Source organism: Balaenoptera acutorostrata, chromosome 17, assembly GCF_949987535.1.
Source record: "Balaenoptera acutorostrata chromosome 17, mBalAcu1.1, whole genome shotgun sequence".
NCBI classification, from domain to species: Eukaryota; Metazoa; Chordata; class Mammalia; order Artiodactyla; family Balaenopteridae; genus Balaenoptera; species Balaenoptera acutorostrata.
This window is the reverse complement of record NC_080080.1, coordinates 25065539-25083904: the sequence shown is the minus strand read 5'-3', so window position 1 is coordinate 25083904 and position 18366 is coordinate 25065539. Positions and strand designations below refer to the sequence as shown.

The 18366-nt window shown below is 34.6% G+C and overlaps 1 protein-coding gene across 3 annotated transcripts in view; it reads right to left on the bottom strand.

Moving 5' to 3' along the window:
• CSMD3 (CUB and Sushi multiple domains 3) overlaps positions 1–18366 on the bottom strand; it is a 1183499-nt gene that overhangs the window by 1029940 nt on the left and 135193 nt on the right. For all 3 annotated transcript variants that reach the window (XM_007188796.2, XM_007188797.2, XM_028168178.2), the window contains exon 2: positions 16524–16746. In XM_007188796.2, the coding sequence (XP_007188858.2) occupies positions 16524–16746 (223 nt within the window). The remainder of the gene's footprint in view (positions 1–16523; positions 16747–18366) is intronic.

Here is an 18366-nt window from a genome sequence, read left to right as displayed (position 1 = left end):
TATCCACAAAAAGACTTATGCATGAATGTTCGTTGTATCTTTACAAAGAGTATCCCAAAACTTAAAACAGTCCAAATGTTCAACAGGAGAATGAACAATTCATAAAATAAAATGTTACTCAGCAACAAAAAGGAACAAACTGTTGGCACACACAATGTGGATGAATCTTACAAACATTATGCTGAGTGAAAAAGACCAGAAAGAAAACAATACATATTGTAACATTCAATTTATATGAATATTTAGAAGGGGCAAAACTAATTCCTGATGAAGTAAACTAGTAGTTGCTTGTGAAGATAGACATTGACTGGAAAGAAATACTATAGAACTTCCTGGGGTTATAAAAATGTATATTAATAAGGGTGTGGGTTACATGAGTATATTTTATCAATACTTAATTTACTGCTTAAGATGTAAATACTGAGCTGTAGAAAATGTATGCCTCAATTTTAAAGTTTGAACTTTAATAACATACTTATTAATTTAAACAATTCAAAATATATTTCAATGTTTTCTCCTTTAGTCAACATCAAGAACGAGATGTGCATATATAAATATGCACACTTAAAGTTTGCTTCTCTTGATTTAGAGCTATTATCTGGACAATGAAATAATTGTTTAGAAAAAAATTAATTTTGATATACACACATAATTATTTACATGTCATATTTTTTAATTTGAAAAAGTACTTTTTTCTTCACAATTGCTTTTTCATTATTATTTTAGTATGTAAACTTAGATTGTAAATTTGAAAAGTTCAAATATAAACTTTCATGATATGGTTCTGATTCATTTGAAGGTCTAAATTATTGAGCTTGAAATTAGTCAATGTTCATTTTTATATTGATACTCATCTCTTCCAGTTTGAAATTTAAACTCTAGATCATTAGGTGATATATAGTGGGAAAATATTCTTGAAATTTGGAAGAGGTATAAAGGAACCAGAATATATTTTTTTCTAATGCCACTGGATGTTAAAGGTAAAAGTCTTAGAAATCAAAGACCAGCAAAAAAGGAAAAAAATCCTCATAACCCCATCACCATGAGATGACCACAGTTGCCATTTTGTAATAAATCCTTCAGTTCACGAATACACAAAGACAGACAGACACAACATGTACAAGCTGTATTATTATATTATTATATGTACTGTTTTGAAGTCTGTTTTTTACTCTAGCCGGTAATATGTCATGAACATTTACCCCATCCATAAATTATTCTTATAAGCCTTGTTTTCTAATTGCTGCATTTTCTCCTTTGCTTATTAATCACTCTCTATCTTTAAACATTCATGATTTTGCTACTTTAAAAAAAAATAGCAAAGAAAATCTAACATGGAGAGGCAGATATTTAGAGTTTTATTTATGATAAATTCCTTGATATCTAATACAGTTATCTTTCAGAAATCATGCACAGAATGATATTCCCACTAGTCAGGCAGAAAAGTACCAAAATATCTTCACTGACAGTGTTTACAATTTTTCAAGTCTTAGACAATTTTCTGTTTGAAAATAATTACATAGTTACTTTTACTTATTTTTTCAAATCACTAGAAAGATTTATTTTTACTAGTTACTTATTGTATGTTAGCATTTTAACATTTTCCTTATGTGAACTCACTGTTCGTATTTTTGTATATTTCTATATATATGATTATAATTTTCATATTAATTTCTAAAAGTTATTTATATTAAACACATCAAGCCTTTGTGTTTCATATGTGTATGTGTATATACATGTGTGTGTGTATATATACATATATATATAGTAAATTATTTCCTCTGATAATTCTTTAAATATTTATTTTGTTTGAAGTATATTTTAATCACAGAAAATGTTTTTATTAATGGAACCATATCTTATCTCTTTCTATACATTTTTTGTCATGCTTTATAATAATATGAAATATTTATCGTTTCTTTTTTTAATATTTTATTTTATTTATTTATTTTTTTAAAGATTTGATGAAAGTTCATAATAATGCAGTTGACAAGAAAATTAGTTATTTCTGAGATATATATTTTAAAGTAATAACTAGGATTATGACTTATAACATTATACCAGAACATATAAGATTTTTAGAAATTTCATGTAATGTCTGAAACATTTATATTAACATATTTCCATACAAATAACCCAATGAAAGTTTAGTATTAGTTGTTTTGTTTTTTTATACTGCAGATTCTTATTAGTCATCAATTTTATACACATCAGTGTATACATGTCAACCCCAATCGCCCAATTCAGCACACCACCATCCCCACCCCACCGCAGTTTTCCCCCCGTGGTGTCCATATGTCTGTTCTCTACATCTGTGTCTCAACTTCTGCCCTGCAAGCCAGCTCATCTGTACCATTTTTCTAGGTTCCACATACATGCGTTAATATATATTTGTTTTTCTCTTTCTGACTTACTTCACTCTGTATGACAGTCTCTAGATCCCTCCACGTCTCAACAAATGACTCAATTTCGTTCCTTTTTATGGCTGAGTAATATTCCATTGTATATATGTGCCACATCTTCTTTATCCATTCATCTGTCGATGGACATTTAGGTTGCTTCCATGTCCTGGCTATTGTAAATAGAGCTGCAATGAACATTTTGGTACATGACTCTTTTTGACCTATGGTTTTCTCAGGGTATATGCCCAGTAGTGGGATTGCTGGGTCGTATGGTAGTTCTATTTGTAGTTTTTTAAGGAACCTCCATACTGTTCTCCATAGTGGCTGTATCAATTTACATTCCCACCAACAGTGCAAGAGTGTTCCCTTTCCTCCACACCCTCTCCAGCATTTATTGTTTCTAGATTTTTTGATGATGGCCATTCTGACAGGTGTGAGATGATATCTCATTGTAGTTTTGATTTGCATTTCTCTAATGATTAATGATGTTGAGCATTCTTTCATGTGTCTGTAGGCCATCTGTATATCTTCTTTGGAGAAATGTCTATTTAGATCTTCTGCCCATTTTTGGATTGGGTTGTTCGTTTTTTTGTTATTGAGCTGCATGAGCTGCTTGTAAATCTTGGAGATTAATCCTTTGTCAGTTGCTTCATTTGCAAATATTTTCTCCCATTCTGAGGGTTGTCTTTTGGTCTTGTTTATGGTTTCCTTTGCTGTGCAAAAGCTTTTAAGTTTCATTAGGTCCCATTTGTTTATTTGTGTTCTTATTTCCATTTCTCTGGGAGCTGGGTCAAAAAGAATCTTGCTGTGATGTATGTCATAGAGTGTTCTGCCTATGTTTTCCTCTAAGAGTTTGATAGTGTCTGGCCTTACACTTAGGTCTTTAATCCATTTTGAGTTTATTATTGTGCATGGTGTCAGGGAGTGTTCTAATTTCATACTTTTACATGTTCCTGTCCAATTTTCCCAGCACCACTTATTGAAGAGGCTGTCTTTTCTCCACTGTATATGGTTGCCTCCTTTATCAAAGATAAGGTGACCATATGTGTGTGGGTTTATCTCTGGGCTTTCTATCCTGTTCCATTCCATACAAATTTTAAAATGATTTGTTCTAGCTCCTTAAAAAATGCCATTGGTAATTTGATAGGGATTGCATTGAATCTGTAGATTGCCTTGGGTAGTATAGTCATTTTCACAATGTTGATTCTTCCAATCCAAGAACATGGTATATCTCTCCATCTGTTGGTATCATCTTTAATTTCTTTCATCAGTGTCTTATGGTTTTCTACATACAGGTCTTTTGTCTCCCTAGGTAGATTTATTCCTAGGTATTTTATTCTTTTCGTTGCAATGGTAAATGGGAGTGTTTCCTTAATTTCTCTTTCAGATTTTTCATCAGTAGTGTATAGGAATGCAAGAGGTTTCTGTGCATTAATTTTGTATCCTGCAACTTTACCATATTCATTAATTAGCTCTAGCAGTGTTCTGGTGGCATTTTTAGGATTCTCTATGTATAGTATCATGTCATCTGCAAACAGTGACAGTTTCATTTCTTCTTTTCCAATTTGTATTCCTTTTATTTCTTTTTCTTCTCTGATTGCCGTGGCTAGGACTTCCAGAACTATGTTGAATAATAGTGGTGAGAGTGGACATCCTTGTCTCGTTCCTGATCTTAGAGGAAATGCTTTCAGTTTTTCACTGTTGAGAATGATGTTTGCTGTGGGTTTGTCATATATGGCCTTTATTATGTTGAGGTAGGTTCCCTCTATGCCCACTTTCTGGAGAGTTTTTATCATAAATGAGTGTTGAATTTTGTCAAAAGCTTTTTCTGCATCTATTGAGATGATCATATGGTTTTTCTTCTTCAATTTGTTAATATGGTGTATCACATTGATTGATTTGCGTATATTGAAGAATCTTTGCATCCCTGGGATAAATCCCACTTGATCGTGGTGTATGATCCTTTTAATGTGTTGTTGGATTCTGTTTGCTAGTATTTTGTTGAGGATTTTTGCATCTATATTCATCAGTGATATTGGTCTGTAATTTTCTTTTTTTGTAGTATCTTTGTCTGGTTTTGGTATCAGGGTGATGGTGGCCTCATAGAATGAGTTTGGGAGTGTTCCTTCCTCTGCAATTTTTTGGAAGAGTTTGAGAAGCATAGGTGTTAGCTCTTCTCTAATTGTTTGGTAGAGTTCACCTGTGAAGCCATCTGGTCCTGGACTTTTGTTTGTTGGAAGATTTTTAATCACAGTTTCAATTTCATTACCTGTGATTGGTCTGTTCATATTTTCTGTTCTTCCTGGTTCAGTCTTGGAAGGTTATACCTTTCTAAGAATTTGTCCATTTCTTCCAGTTTGTCCATTTTATTGGCATAAAGTTGCTTGTAGTAGTCTCTTAGGATGCTTTGTATTTCTGCGGTGTCTGTTGTAACTTCTCCTTTTTCATTTCTGATTTTATTGATTTGAGTCCTCTCCCTCTTTTTCTTGATGAGTCTGGCTAATGGCTTATCAATTTTGTTTATCTTCTCAAAGAACCAGCTTTTAGTTTTATTGATCTTTGCTATTGTTTTCTTTGTTTCTATTTCATTTATTTCTGCTCTGATCTTTATGATTTCTTTCCTTCTACTAACATTGGGTTTTGTTTGTTCTTCACTCTCTAGTTCCTTTAGGTGTAGGTATACATTTTTTGTCATGCTTTATAATAATATGAAATATTTATCATGTTTCTTTTAGTAACTTCTGTGATATAATCTTCTCCTATTTCTCAGAATTCATATAGAATTTGTTCCAATGTCTTCTACTCTTATATCAGCCAATACCACATTCTAATTATTGGGGTTTTTTTACACATTTTTTATCTTACAGTTTAAACTCTTTTGCCTTATACTGAAATATTTTCCTGGTACTTTTTATGTGATAGTTTCTCAAACTATTGTATCGTTTTTTCAAGTATATCAAAATACATTAGGAGTTTTGGATAATACTGTATTTTAATTTCAAAGAATGAGAGCTTTATAATATGTAGTAATTATAACCATGAATATAGTGCGGATCTCCATTTTCCAACTTTATGCCTTACAGCACTATATTACAATTTTTTATCATTTAGATTCTGTATAATACTCATCAAATTTATATCAACAAATTACTACTTTTGTTACTATTTGCAATATAATATGCTTTCAATTTTTCTCATTCAGCTTTAAGGACATACATAGGCTCAAAGTGAAGGGATGGAGAAGGATATTCCATGGAAATTTTAAAATAAATTTGTAAATAAATATCAAATATAAATAATTGATTATTATTATTATTAATTGATTATTATCATGAAGTCATAATGTAGTACTGGTCACACCGTAAACTTTATCTTCTTAAATTATGTACTTCATTTTTATTTCTTTTTATTATTTTTATTTTTTCTTGGGAATTCTAAATTCTTTCTTTTTTTTCTTTTTTTTTTTAACATCTTTATTGGAGTATAATTGCTTTAACATGGTGTGTTAGTTTCTGCTTTATAACAAAGTGAACCAGCTATACGTATACATATATCCCCATTTCTCCTCCCTCTTGCGTTTCTCTCCCACCCTCCCTATCCCACCGCTCTAGGTGGTCACAAAGCACTGAGCTGATCTCCCTGTGCTATGCGGCTGCTTCCCACTAGCTATCTATTTTAACATTTGGTAGTATATATAAGTCCATGCCACTCTCTCGCTTATCTTTGCCCCTCCCCATGTCCTCAAGTCCATTCTCTACGTCTGTGTCTTTATTCCTGTCCTGCCCCTAGGTTCTTCATAATCTTTTTTTTTTTTTTTTTTTTTTTTTTTTAGATTCCATATATATGTGTTAGCATACGGTGTTTGTTTTTCTCTTTGTGGCTTACTTCACTCTGTATGACAGACTCTAGGTCCATCCACATCACTACAAATAACTGAATTTCATTTCATTTTATGGCTGAGTAATATTCCATTGTATATATGTGCCACATCTTCTTTATCCATTCACCTGTCGATGGACACTTAGGTTGCTTCCATGTCCTGGCTATTGTAAATAGAGCTGCCATGAATATTGTGGTACATGACTCTTTTTGAATTATGGTTTTCTTAGCGTATATGCCCAGTAGTGGGATTGCTGGGTCATCTGGTAGTTGTATTTGTAGTTTTTTAAGGAACCTCCATACTGTTCTCCATAGTGGCTGTATCAATTTACGTTCCCACCAGCACCACAAGAGGGTACCCTTTTCTCCACACCCTCTCCAGCATTTGTTCTTTGTAGATTTTTTGATGATGCCCATTCTGACTGGTGTGAGGTGATACCTCATTGTGCTTTTGATTTGCATTTCTCTAATGATTAGTGATGTTGAGCATCCTTTCATGTGTTTGTTGGCTATCTGTATATCTTCTTTGGAGAAATGTCTATTTAGGTCTTCTGCCCATTTTTGGATTGGGTTGTTTGTTTATTGATATTGAGCTGCATGAGCTGCTTGTAAATTTTGGAGATTAATCCTTTGTCAGTTGCTTCATTTGCAAATATTTTCCCACATTCTGAGGGTTGTCTTTTTATCTTGTTTATGGTTTCCTTTGCTGTGCAAAAGCTTTTAAGTTTCATTAGGTCCCATTTGTTTACTTTTGTTTTTATTTTCATTTCTCTAGGAGGTGGGTCATAAAGGATCTTGCTGTGATTTATGTCACAGAGTGTTCTGCCTATGTTTTCCTCTAAGAGTTTTATAGTGTCTGGACTTACATTTAGGTCTTTAATCCATTTTGAGTTTATTTTTGTATATGGTGTTAGGGAGTGTTCTAACCTCATTCTTTTACATGTAGGTGTCCACTTTTCCTAGCACCACTTATTGAAGACACTGTCTTTTCTCCATTGTATATTCTTGCCTCCTTTATCAAAGATAAGGTGACCATACGTGTGTGGGTTTATCTCTGGGCATTCTCCCCTGTTCCATTTATCTATATTTCTGTTTTTATGCCAGTACCATACTGTCTTGATTCCTGTAGCTTTGTATTATAGTCTGAAGTCAGGGATTCTGATTCCTCCAGCTCTGATTTTCTTTCTCAGCTTGCTTTGGCTATTCGGGGTCTTTTGCGTTTCCATACAAATTGTGAAATTTTTTGTTCTAGTTTGTGAAAAATGCCATTGGTAGTTTGACAGGGATTGCCTTGAATCTGTAGATTGCTTTGGGTAGTATAGTCATTTTCACAGTGTTGATTCTTCCAATCCAAGCACATGGTATATCTCTCCATCTGTTTGTATCATCTTTAATTTCTTTCATCAGTGTCTTATAGCTTTCTGTATAGAGGGCTTTTGTCTCCTTAGGTAGCTTTATTCCTAGGTATTTTATTCTTTTTGTTGCACTGGTAAATGGGAGTGTTTCCTTAATTTCTCTTTCAGATTTTTCATCATTAGTGTGTAGTAATGCAAGAGATTTCTGTGCATTAATTTGGTATCCAGCTACTTTACCAAATTCATTGATTAGCGCTAGTAGTTTTCTGGTAGAGTAGTTTTCTTTAGGATTCTCTATGTATAGTATCATGTCATCTGCAAACAGCAACAGCTTTAGTTCTTCTTTACTGATTTGGATTTCTTTTATTTATTTTTCTTCTTCGATTGCTGTGGCTAAAACTTCCAAATCTATGTTGAATAATAGTGGTGAGAGTGGTCAACCTTGTCTTGTTCCTGATCTTCCTGGAAATGGTTTCTGTTTTTCACCGTTGAGAATGATGTTGGCTGTGGGTTTGTCATATATAGCCCTTATTATGTTGAGGTAAGTTCTCTCTATGCCTACTTTCTGGAGGGTTTTTATCATAAATGAGTGTTGAATTTTGTCAAAAGCTTTTTCTGCATCTATTGAGATAATCATATGGCTTTTATCCTTCAGTTTGTTAATATGGTGTATCACATTGATTGATTTGCATATGTTGAAGAATCCTTGCATTCCTGGGATAAAACACTCTTGATCATGTTGTATGATCCTTTTAATGTGCTGTTGGATTCTGTTTGCTATTATTTGGTTGAGGATTTTTGCATGTATGTTCATCAGTGATATTGGCCTGTAGTTTTCTTTCTTTGTGACATTTTTCTCTGGTTTTGGTATCAGGGTGATGGTGGTCTCGTAGAATGAGTTTGGGAGTGTTCCTTCCTCTGGAATTTTTTGGAAGAATTTGAGAAGCATAGGTGTTAGCTCTTCTCTAAGTGTTTGATAGAATTCGCCTGTGAAGCTATCTGGTTCTGGGCTTTTGTTTGTTGGAATATTTTTAATCACAGTTTCAATTTCAGTGCTTGGGATTGGTCTGTTTCTATTTTCTATTTTTTCCTGGTTCAGTCTCGGAAGGTTGTGCTTTTCTAGGAATTTGTCCATTTGTTCAGGTTGTCCATTTTATTGGCGTATAGTTGCTTGTAGTAATCTCTCATGATCCTTTGTATTTCTGCAGTGTCAGTTGTTACTTCTCCTTTTTCATTTATAATTCTGTTGATTTGAGTCTTCTCTTGATGAGTCTGGCAAATGGTTTATCAATTTTATTTATCTTCTTAAAGAACCAGCTGTTAGTTTTACTGATCTTTGCTTTGTTTCCTTCATTTTTTTTTTTCATTTATTTCTGATCTGATTTTTATGATTTCTTTCCTTCTGCTAACTTTGGGTTTGTTTTTTTTTTTTCCTTCTTTCTCTAATTGCTTTAGGTTTAATGTTAGGTTGTTTATTTGAGATGTTTCTTGTTTCCTGACATAGAACTATATTGCTATAAACTTCTGTCTTAGAACTGCTTTTCCTGCATCCCATAGGTTTTGGGTCATTGTGTTTTAATTGTCATTTGTTTCTAGGTATTTTTTATTTCTTGTTTGATTTCTTCAGTGATCTCTTGGTTATTAGGTAGTGTATTGTTTAGCCTCCATGTGTTTGTATTTTTTACAGATTTTTTCCCCATAATTGATATCTTGTCTCATAGTGTTGTTGTCGGAAAGGATACTTGATAAGATTTCAATTTTCTTAAATTTACCAAGGCTTGATTTGTGACCCAAGATATAATCTAATCTGCAGAATGTTCCATGTGCACTTTAGAAGAAAGTGTATTCTGTTGTTTTTGGATGGAATGTCCTATAAATATCAATTAAGTCCATCTTGTTTAATGTATCATTTAAAGCTTGTCTTTCCTTATTTATTTTCATTTTGGGTGATCTGTCCATTGGTGAAAGTGAGGTGTTAAAGTCCCCTACTATGATTGTGTTGCTGTCGATTTCCCCTTTTATGGCTGTTAGTATTTGCCTTATGTATTGAGGTGCTCCTATGTTGGATGTATAAATATTTACAATTGTTATATCTACTTCTTGGATTGATCCCTTCATCATTATGTAGTGGGCTTCTTTGTCTCCTGTAATAGTCTTTATTTTAAAGTCTATTTTGTCTGATATGAGAATTGCTACTCCAGCTTTCTTTTGATTTCCATTTGCATGGGATATCTTTTTCCATCCCCTGAATTTCAGTCTGTATGTGTCCCTAGGTCTGAAGTGAGTCTCTTGTAGATAGCATATATATGGGTCTTGTTTTTGTATCCATTCAGCCAGTCTATGTCTTTTGGTTGGAGCATTTGATCCATTTACATTTAAGGTAGTTATCAATATGTATGTTCCTATTACCATTTTCTTAATTGTTTTGTGTTTGTTATTGTAGGTCTCTTCCTTCTCTTGTGTTTCCTGCCTAGAGAAGTTCCTTTAGCATTTGTTGTAAAACTGATTTGATGGTGCTGAATTCTCTTCACTTTTGCTTTTCTATTAAAGTTTTTATTTCTCCGTCGAATCTGAATGAGATCTTTGCTAGGTAGAGTAATGTTGGTTGTAGTTTTTTCCCTTTCATCACTTTAAATATGTCCTGCCACTCCCTTCTGGCTTGCAGAGTTTCTGCTTAAAGATCAGCTGTTAATCTTATGGGGGTTCCCTTGTATGTTATTTGTTGTTTTCCTTTGCTGCTTTTAATATTTTTTTTCCTTGTATTTAATTTTTGCTAATTTGATTAATATGTGTCTTGGCATGTTTCTCCTTGGATTTATCCTGTATGGGACTCTCTGCACTTCCTGGACTTGATTAACTATTTCCTTTCCCATATTAGGTGAGTTTTCAACTATAATCTCTTCAAATATTTTCTCAGTCCCTTTCTTTTTCTCTTCTTCTTCTGGGACCCCTATAATTTGAATGTTAGTGCATTTAATGTTGTCCCAGAGGTCTCTGAGGCTGTCCTTAATTCTTTTCATTCTTTTTTCTTTATTCTGCTCTATAGTAGTTACTTCCACTATTTTATCTTTCAGGTCACTTATCCATTCTTCTGCCTCAGTTATTCTGCTATTGATTCCTTCTAGAGAATTTTAAATTTCATTTATTGTGTTGTTCATCATTGTTTGTTTGCTCTTTAGTTTTTTTAGGTCCTTGTTAAATGTTTCTGTATTTTCTCCATTCTGTTTTCAAGATTTTGGATCATCTTTACTCTCATTACTCTGAATTCTTTTTCAGCTAGACTGCCTATTTCCACTTCATTTGTTTGGTCTGGTGGGGTTTTACCTTGCTCCTTCATCTGCTGTGTGTTTCTCTGTCTTCTCATTTTGCTTAACTTACTGTGTTTTGGGTCTCTTTTTCGCAGGCTGCAGATTCGTAGTTTCCATTGTTTTTGGTGTCTGCCCCCAGTGCCTAAGGTTGGTTCAATGGGTTGTGTAGGCTTCCTGGTGGAGGGGACTGGTGCCTGTGTTCTGGTGGATGAGGCTGGATCTTGTCTTTCTGGTGGGCAGGACCGCGTCTGATGGTGTGTTTTGGGGTGTCTGTGACCTTATTTTGATTTTAGGCAGCCTCTCTGCTAATGGGTGGGGTTGTGTTCCTGTCTTGCTAGTTGTTTGGCATAGGGTGTCCAGCACTGTAGCTTGCTGGTCATTGAGTGGAGCTGGGTCTTAGCGTTGAGATGGAGATCTCTGGGAGAGCTTTCACCATTTGATATTATGTGGAGCTGGGAGGTCTCTGGTGGATCAATGTCCTGAACTCGGCTCTCCCACTTCAGAGGCACAGGCCTGACAAATTGCCAGAGCACCAAGACCCTGTCAGCCACATGGAAAAAGAGAAAAAGGAGAAAAAAATATATCTCATTGCTCCCAAAGTCCACCGCTTCAATTTTGGGATGATTCGTTTTCTATTCAGGTATTCCACAGATGCAGGGTACGTCAAGTTGATTATCGAGATTTCATCCACTGCTCCTGAAGCTGCTGGGAGAGATTTCCCTTTCTCTTCTTTGTTCGCTCATCTCCTGGCATTCAGCTTTGGATATGGCCCCTCCTCTGTGTGTAGGTCGCCCTAGGGTGTCTGTTCCCACCCTGACAGGATGGGGTTAAAGTAGCAGCTGATTAGGGGGATCTGGCTCACTCGGGCCAGGGGAGGAAGGTGGGGTACGGAATGCGTGGCAAGCCTGCGGTGGCCAAGGCCAGCGAGACATTGCAACAGCCTGAGGCCCACCTTGTTCTCCTGGGGAAGTTGTCCCTGGATCATGGGACCCTGGCAGTTGTGGGCTGCACAGGCTCCCGGGAGGGGTGGTGTGGATAGTGACCTGTGCTTGCACACAGGCTTCTTGGTGGCTTTAGCAGCAGCCTTGGCATTTCATGTCCGTCTCTGGGGTCCGTGCTGGTAGCCGCAGCTCGCGCCCATCTTTGGAGCTTGTTTAGGCAGTGCTCTGAATCTCCTCTCCTCACACACAGTGAAACAATGATCTCTTGCCTCTTAGGCAGTTCCAGACTTTTTCCTGGACTCCCTCCTGGCTAACTGTGGAGCACTAGCCCCCTTCAGGCTGTCTTCACGCAGCCAACCCCAGTCCTCTCCAGGGATCTGACCCCCAAAGCCAGAACCTCAGCTCCCAGCCCCTACCTGTCCTGGCGGGTGAGTAGACAAGCCTCTTGGGCTGGTGAGTGCTGTTCGGCACCCATCCTCTGTGCGGGAATCTCTTTGCTGTGCTCTCCTCCGTGGCTCTGAAGCTTCCCCCCCACCACCCCCCGTGTCCGCCAATGAAGGGGCTTCCTAGTGTGTGGAAACTTTTCCTCCTCCCCAGTTCCTTCCCAGTGTTGCAGGTCCAGTCCCTCTTCTTTTGTCTCTGTTTTTTCTTTTTCCTTTTGCCCTACTCAGGTACGTGGGGAGTTTCTTGCCTTTTGGGAAGTCTGAGGTCTTCTACCAGCGTTCAGTAGGTGTTGTGTAGGAGGTGTTCCACATGTAGATGTATTTGTGGGGAGGAAGGTGATCTCTACGTCTTACACTTCCGCCATCTTGAAGGTCTCTCTGTACTTCATTTTTAAATTACAAAGAAATAATTTATCTAGAAAATTAATTATTCTTAAAACTAACTTTGTTTTTAATAGTAAAATATGTGAATAAAATATTTTGATGCTATGATATATTCTGTCATTTGACTGATACTCCGCCTTCTTCATGCCACTTTTCATGATTGAAGTTAGAATGAAATGCTCTTTTTCCAGAACACTTTTCACCTAGGAGTGGTAATGTGAAGCTGTTATCTGAATTAATGCTAATTCTGATATCTGCATTAATTATGAAAGGAAAAACCAATATATTTTATAATAGGAGAATAATTAAATGAACCATGCTTATAGTAAGACAAGTATCCACTAAATTTGATACTTACAATAATTCTAATCACATGTGAAATATGTATATATTATTTCAAGGAGACTAAATATGAACATAAAATAGCATGTATAGTATGGTCCTAAATATACAAATATATGTCTCTGCTTCATGAGATTGAGTGATTTTTTTTTCTTTTTACCTTTTGCTATAACTTTTCTATTGAGAAAATACAATATTAGCATAAAAAAGTAAGCAAAGCTTACAATTCCTCTTTTTACATCAAGCAGACCAAATTTGTTTTAAGCTAAAGATATAACTAAAGGAGTTCTCTAATGGTGCATTGCTGTAAGTATCAAATTCAGCCACCAGTATCAGTTTTTATTTAATAAATTAAAAAACTTAGAGGAAAACAAGCAGACTCTTCAATAACTGGAGTTATAGAAAATAGTTTAAATATAGGAAATTGTGATCACCAAACCCAATATACCTCTTATACAAGCAAGTATAAGACCTAAAAATCATCTTTTCTGTGTTATTACAATGCAAGTATAGCAAGCTGATTTTAAAAAGTCTATTGGAGTTCACAGAAAGTAACAAAACATGATTATCAATTTCTGAAAGATAGAGAATAGCAGACATACCATAAGGACATGTATTAAGTGAGGATGTGAGAGAAAGAAAAAGCAAGAAAGCAGTGAGTCAAAGGGACAAACACAAAAATAAATCAAACTGCCAGGAGCTGATTAGACTTCTAATCAAAGAGCAGACTGTGTACAAACACAGTCTGGAAGGAGCTGTAGGTTATACACTGGATTTTTTCCCCCAGTCTTGCTAATTAAAATCAGCTCTATAATATTAGCAACAGTATTTCTTTAGGCATAAAGACCAATAGATATAGTGTACATCAACAATGACCAACATGCTATAGGGAACATTAGAACTGAGTTCATAAAACAAATACCAAGAATAAACTTATAATTTATATTTGTTTATATCTTTATATGTTCTACTATACAGTTTTAAAAAATTGTTTTTATTTATCTAATTCATTAAATTTTACCTAATATTGCTAAGAAAAAATAGGCTTTAATCAATAAATAAACCATGGAGATATATATATATTACTTATTTATATATATAATTTTTTTTGTAATTAATTGATTAATTAATTGATTGATTTATTACAGGCGTAAGCTCAGAACTCAGACAAATCTGGATTGCAATAATGATCCTGCCTCTGGCTACTTTTAACAGTGTTAACCTTGGGCAAGTAATGTAAGTCTCATTTTCCAAGCTGTAAAATGATGATGATAATAGTAGGAATCTTTTCACATTGTTTGAACAGGGGAGAAGTTAAATATAACAAATACAATATACAGTGTGTAATCCTTATATATGCTCTGTAAATTAAATGTTATTATTCCCTATTTACAGATTAGGAAAGAAAGAATGGGAATAATAAATTTATTTTCCCCATCTTACCATCTTTTAACTTCCCAGAGGCCACAATTGCTTAAAAAAAAAAAAGAAGGGGGGTAAAATAAAAATATTTTCTCATTTTTGAGACGATCTAGAGAGAATAGATCCTTGTACAAACAATACTATCAATGAATTGATAGAAACTACCAGATAACATTTGGAGAGCTTTATTTTTTTTTCATATTTATACCAACTATATATCATACATTGCTGATGTAAAAGAAATATACAAAACTCTTTGTGCTTTTAGTTTTATATACATCAATTTCGCTGACTTGAAAGTCTAAGAAGCAGCTTCCGTTTTCTTTCATAGCCTGATTGGATGTGTACAGGTGAAGGCAGACACCCACACCACACCTACATACACCCACTAGTGCAGGCAAGCACACACACATGACATGCAGTGCTGGATGTTTTCTATCTTGACTTAATGCTGTATCATTAACAAAAGACATGGAACTTTTAATGATACTAGCAATGATGATGAAATAGCACCATTGACGTGTCTGCCATACTGTATATCTTTGAAATGACTCGATATTAATAATTTAACAGAGTAAAAGGAAGTAGAAAATGAAGTTAGAAATCCTCAGTAAATAAATGTAGAGCAAAAAAAAAAAGAAAGAAAAGTAGAATCTCACCTGTAATCAATCTAGTGACCTTTTCGTTGTACAGACATGTGGTTGGAAACAACCCAGACATTTTTAAGTGTCATTCTGACTGCAAACAGTTGAAATATATACTAAAAACATTATATATTCGTGCAGCAGTTTCATATACATTATCTCATGAGATATTCAGAAGAGCATAGTGAAATGGACAGTATTTTCTGTATTACTAATTCTTCCAGTTTAAACACAAACAGATGGTGTGGATTGCTCAAACAGCCAATGAACAACAAACCTAACTCTATAATGCAGGTCTTATCTCCTGGTCCAACAACTTTCCCACTATGTTACATGTTTTCTTACTAAAAGTGTAAGATAATATATATCAAATATTTATTTAATATGGGAAATATCAATGCAAAAGAATATGGAAGACTGGTGAATGTATAAAAACTTAATATTGATAATCTGATTCCTGTAGATCAGGAAGGCAAGTACACAGTAACAACTACTAGAAAAAGTAATAGAATCACAGAATCATAACTCAAACATAGTCAAGTATGTAAGGGTCTTTAATTCTTATAAATTATCTGCTTAGAATATTTTGGATTAGAATTTAAAAAAAACCGCTATACTACAGTTAAGGAAAAATATGCATACATTGGTAAAAATCTAGGGCTAAATGAAATATGCAGTGTCTGGCATTTTTAATTTGTTGGTTGAATTAGAGTTCATTTATGTTTAAAAAGAGTTTTTGATAAGACAGCAAAAATTATCATCATATGTCTAGATATTCTATTTTCTAACAAGAAATTCTAAAGAAACACTTATAAACAATCAGTGTGCCAGCTAATTTTCATATCTGTTTTATCAACTAACTTAAAAATAAATAATTTCATTTGTGTGGACAGAAACATGAATGTCTCAGTTGATGATATGAAGGTCTACTTTTCAGATATTTAAACTTTATAAACCATACACATTATCTAAAATTAATATATTCTGCCATCATATAAATATTGATTTTAAGTATTTTGCATATTGTTGTATATTAAAATTGGGTACATACTGCTGAAAGACATGTTACATGTTAATCTTTCACTTTACTAAGAGTTATGCCCATAAAGAATGAAGCCCTGAGGTAAGAATTTTAAAAATCAAAATACCTTTAACCACTCTAAAGAGGTACAATTCAATTTAAATTCACTTTTTGCAGAGATAATATTAATATACTAGAGTTATGAAGTCAGACATATGGAGTTAATTTGTTCATGGGATGATATATTTCCAAATGAATAATAATTGGATGGCAAATATGACTTTATTATAATTGCACCACAAATGTTAAGCATCTTTTGTAAAATAAACTACTTTTACCCAATAAATATTTCCCTCCATTTTTCCATTCAAAATACACTAACCTTGTCCTAAAGTTTGTAGGATGAGGATGTCCATCATATAAGGATAAGTAGTCGTATTCTTCTTCTAGAGCAAACGACTGAAAAACAATTTGTATTCTATTTCGTTCTTCTGCTATTATTACCCATGTACAGTTTGCACCATTTGGATATCCATATGGAAAACCAGGGCTTTCTATAGTGCCATTAAGTCCTTTTAAAGTTCCACCACATGTATAAATAAATCCTGTAACAAAAGACAAATAAACAGACATTAATATTACATAAAATAAGAACAATCTAGAAGACATATTATTTGGAAAAAGCCTTTTGTTTTTCCAAGACCCATGTTACAATAATTTTGCAAATGACAATTTAAGAGCTAGGTAAATTATCTATTTTTTTACAATAGGTAAAACATCAGTAGCAAAATACTAGAAGACGTGTCATTTATCATACATCTTGTGCTTAGTAATTATAAAACAGTTGATGAAATAAAATCCTCTACACTTCTGATTCATTATACATTACATGATCCAACATGCAAACACAATCCTAGAAGTAGTTCCAATCTAATTGGTATCTTCCCTGAAGTAGTTTCCAATCTAATTGTGGGCACTCATAAACAACATTTTGACTTTAATAATGTTAGTGTGCATTTTGAGTCTTAAAAAATTAACTCCAGTTTTTCTTAGTAAATCATGCTAACTGTTTTGTGTATGCAAATCTCTACCATGCAGCCACTGTGCCTTAGGAAAATCTGTCCCACTCTGATTTTATCAGAGGGATAAAAGGCTCAGACCTAAAAAACAAAACAAAACAAAACCTATGTAATTGCTCTTTGACCAGAGCACAGTCCTAAACTAACCATATCAGAGTGACATCTAAGGTTGGGGAGAAAAATTGAGCCCTGGGCAACTGACAGCAGCCATCTTAAAAACTTCCCTACTAGTTCTATGGGAGGTCTAAATTATTGAGAGCTTGACTCTTGGAGATACCTAGAAAACACAGCATGTTTCTTGAAGAATTTTTTATAAGTATATAATATTCTGTAGTCATATTGGGTAATGTAAAACCCTAAGATTTATAGAATGGTCAGAGAAGATGGTCCCCAGCATGTACCTAGACTGGTTGGTACATGCAATTAAAGCTTGGATCTAATTGCATGAGGCAGGCAGCCATGGTTTTGATACCAGAAAAGGTTTATCAAAAGTCCTGGCTCTCATTCAACTTGTCCAAAAGAATTTGGTCAAAGGACACAAAACACCAAGGAAAAAATAAACACACACGCTGAGGCTGAGGAGCAAAGAGAGCAAAGAAGCAGTTTACTGAGGCAAAAGTGAAAGTTACACACTCTAAGGAGAAGAGTGTGGGCATCCTCCTGAGTGAAGAGCTGCACTACAGGGTTGATGATCCCCCTTTTTATTTTATTTTTAGCCCTTTGAGTGGGTGGAGGGTCTTTTTGATTACGGGCGGAATATTCATTGAGGGGAGGGTTGAGGTGTGGCCTGGATTGCACCAGGTTGCACCAGCTTCTCATCCTGCGCATGCATTTGTCTCCTGAAGCTACTGTACATGCACTCTAAGAGCGTTTTCCCTTAAATTTTTCCTTACTAGTTGAGCGCCACATGTGGAAGGTCATACAGGGTCATCAGCAACCTGTGCGTTTTTATTTGCGTATGCTCCCCAGTTTTCATGATCAGAGTTTCTTGTTCAAACGCTACACAGTTTCTGTTTTAGATGCCATTACTCCATGTGTCATAATCTTATCAAGTGCAAAACATGGAGGTCGCTTTGCCAACTGCCTAATGCCAATATGTGAGTAAGCTGTCCTTGGGCCTGGTCCTGTCTTTCCTGCCTCAATTTC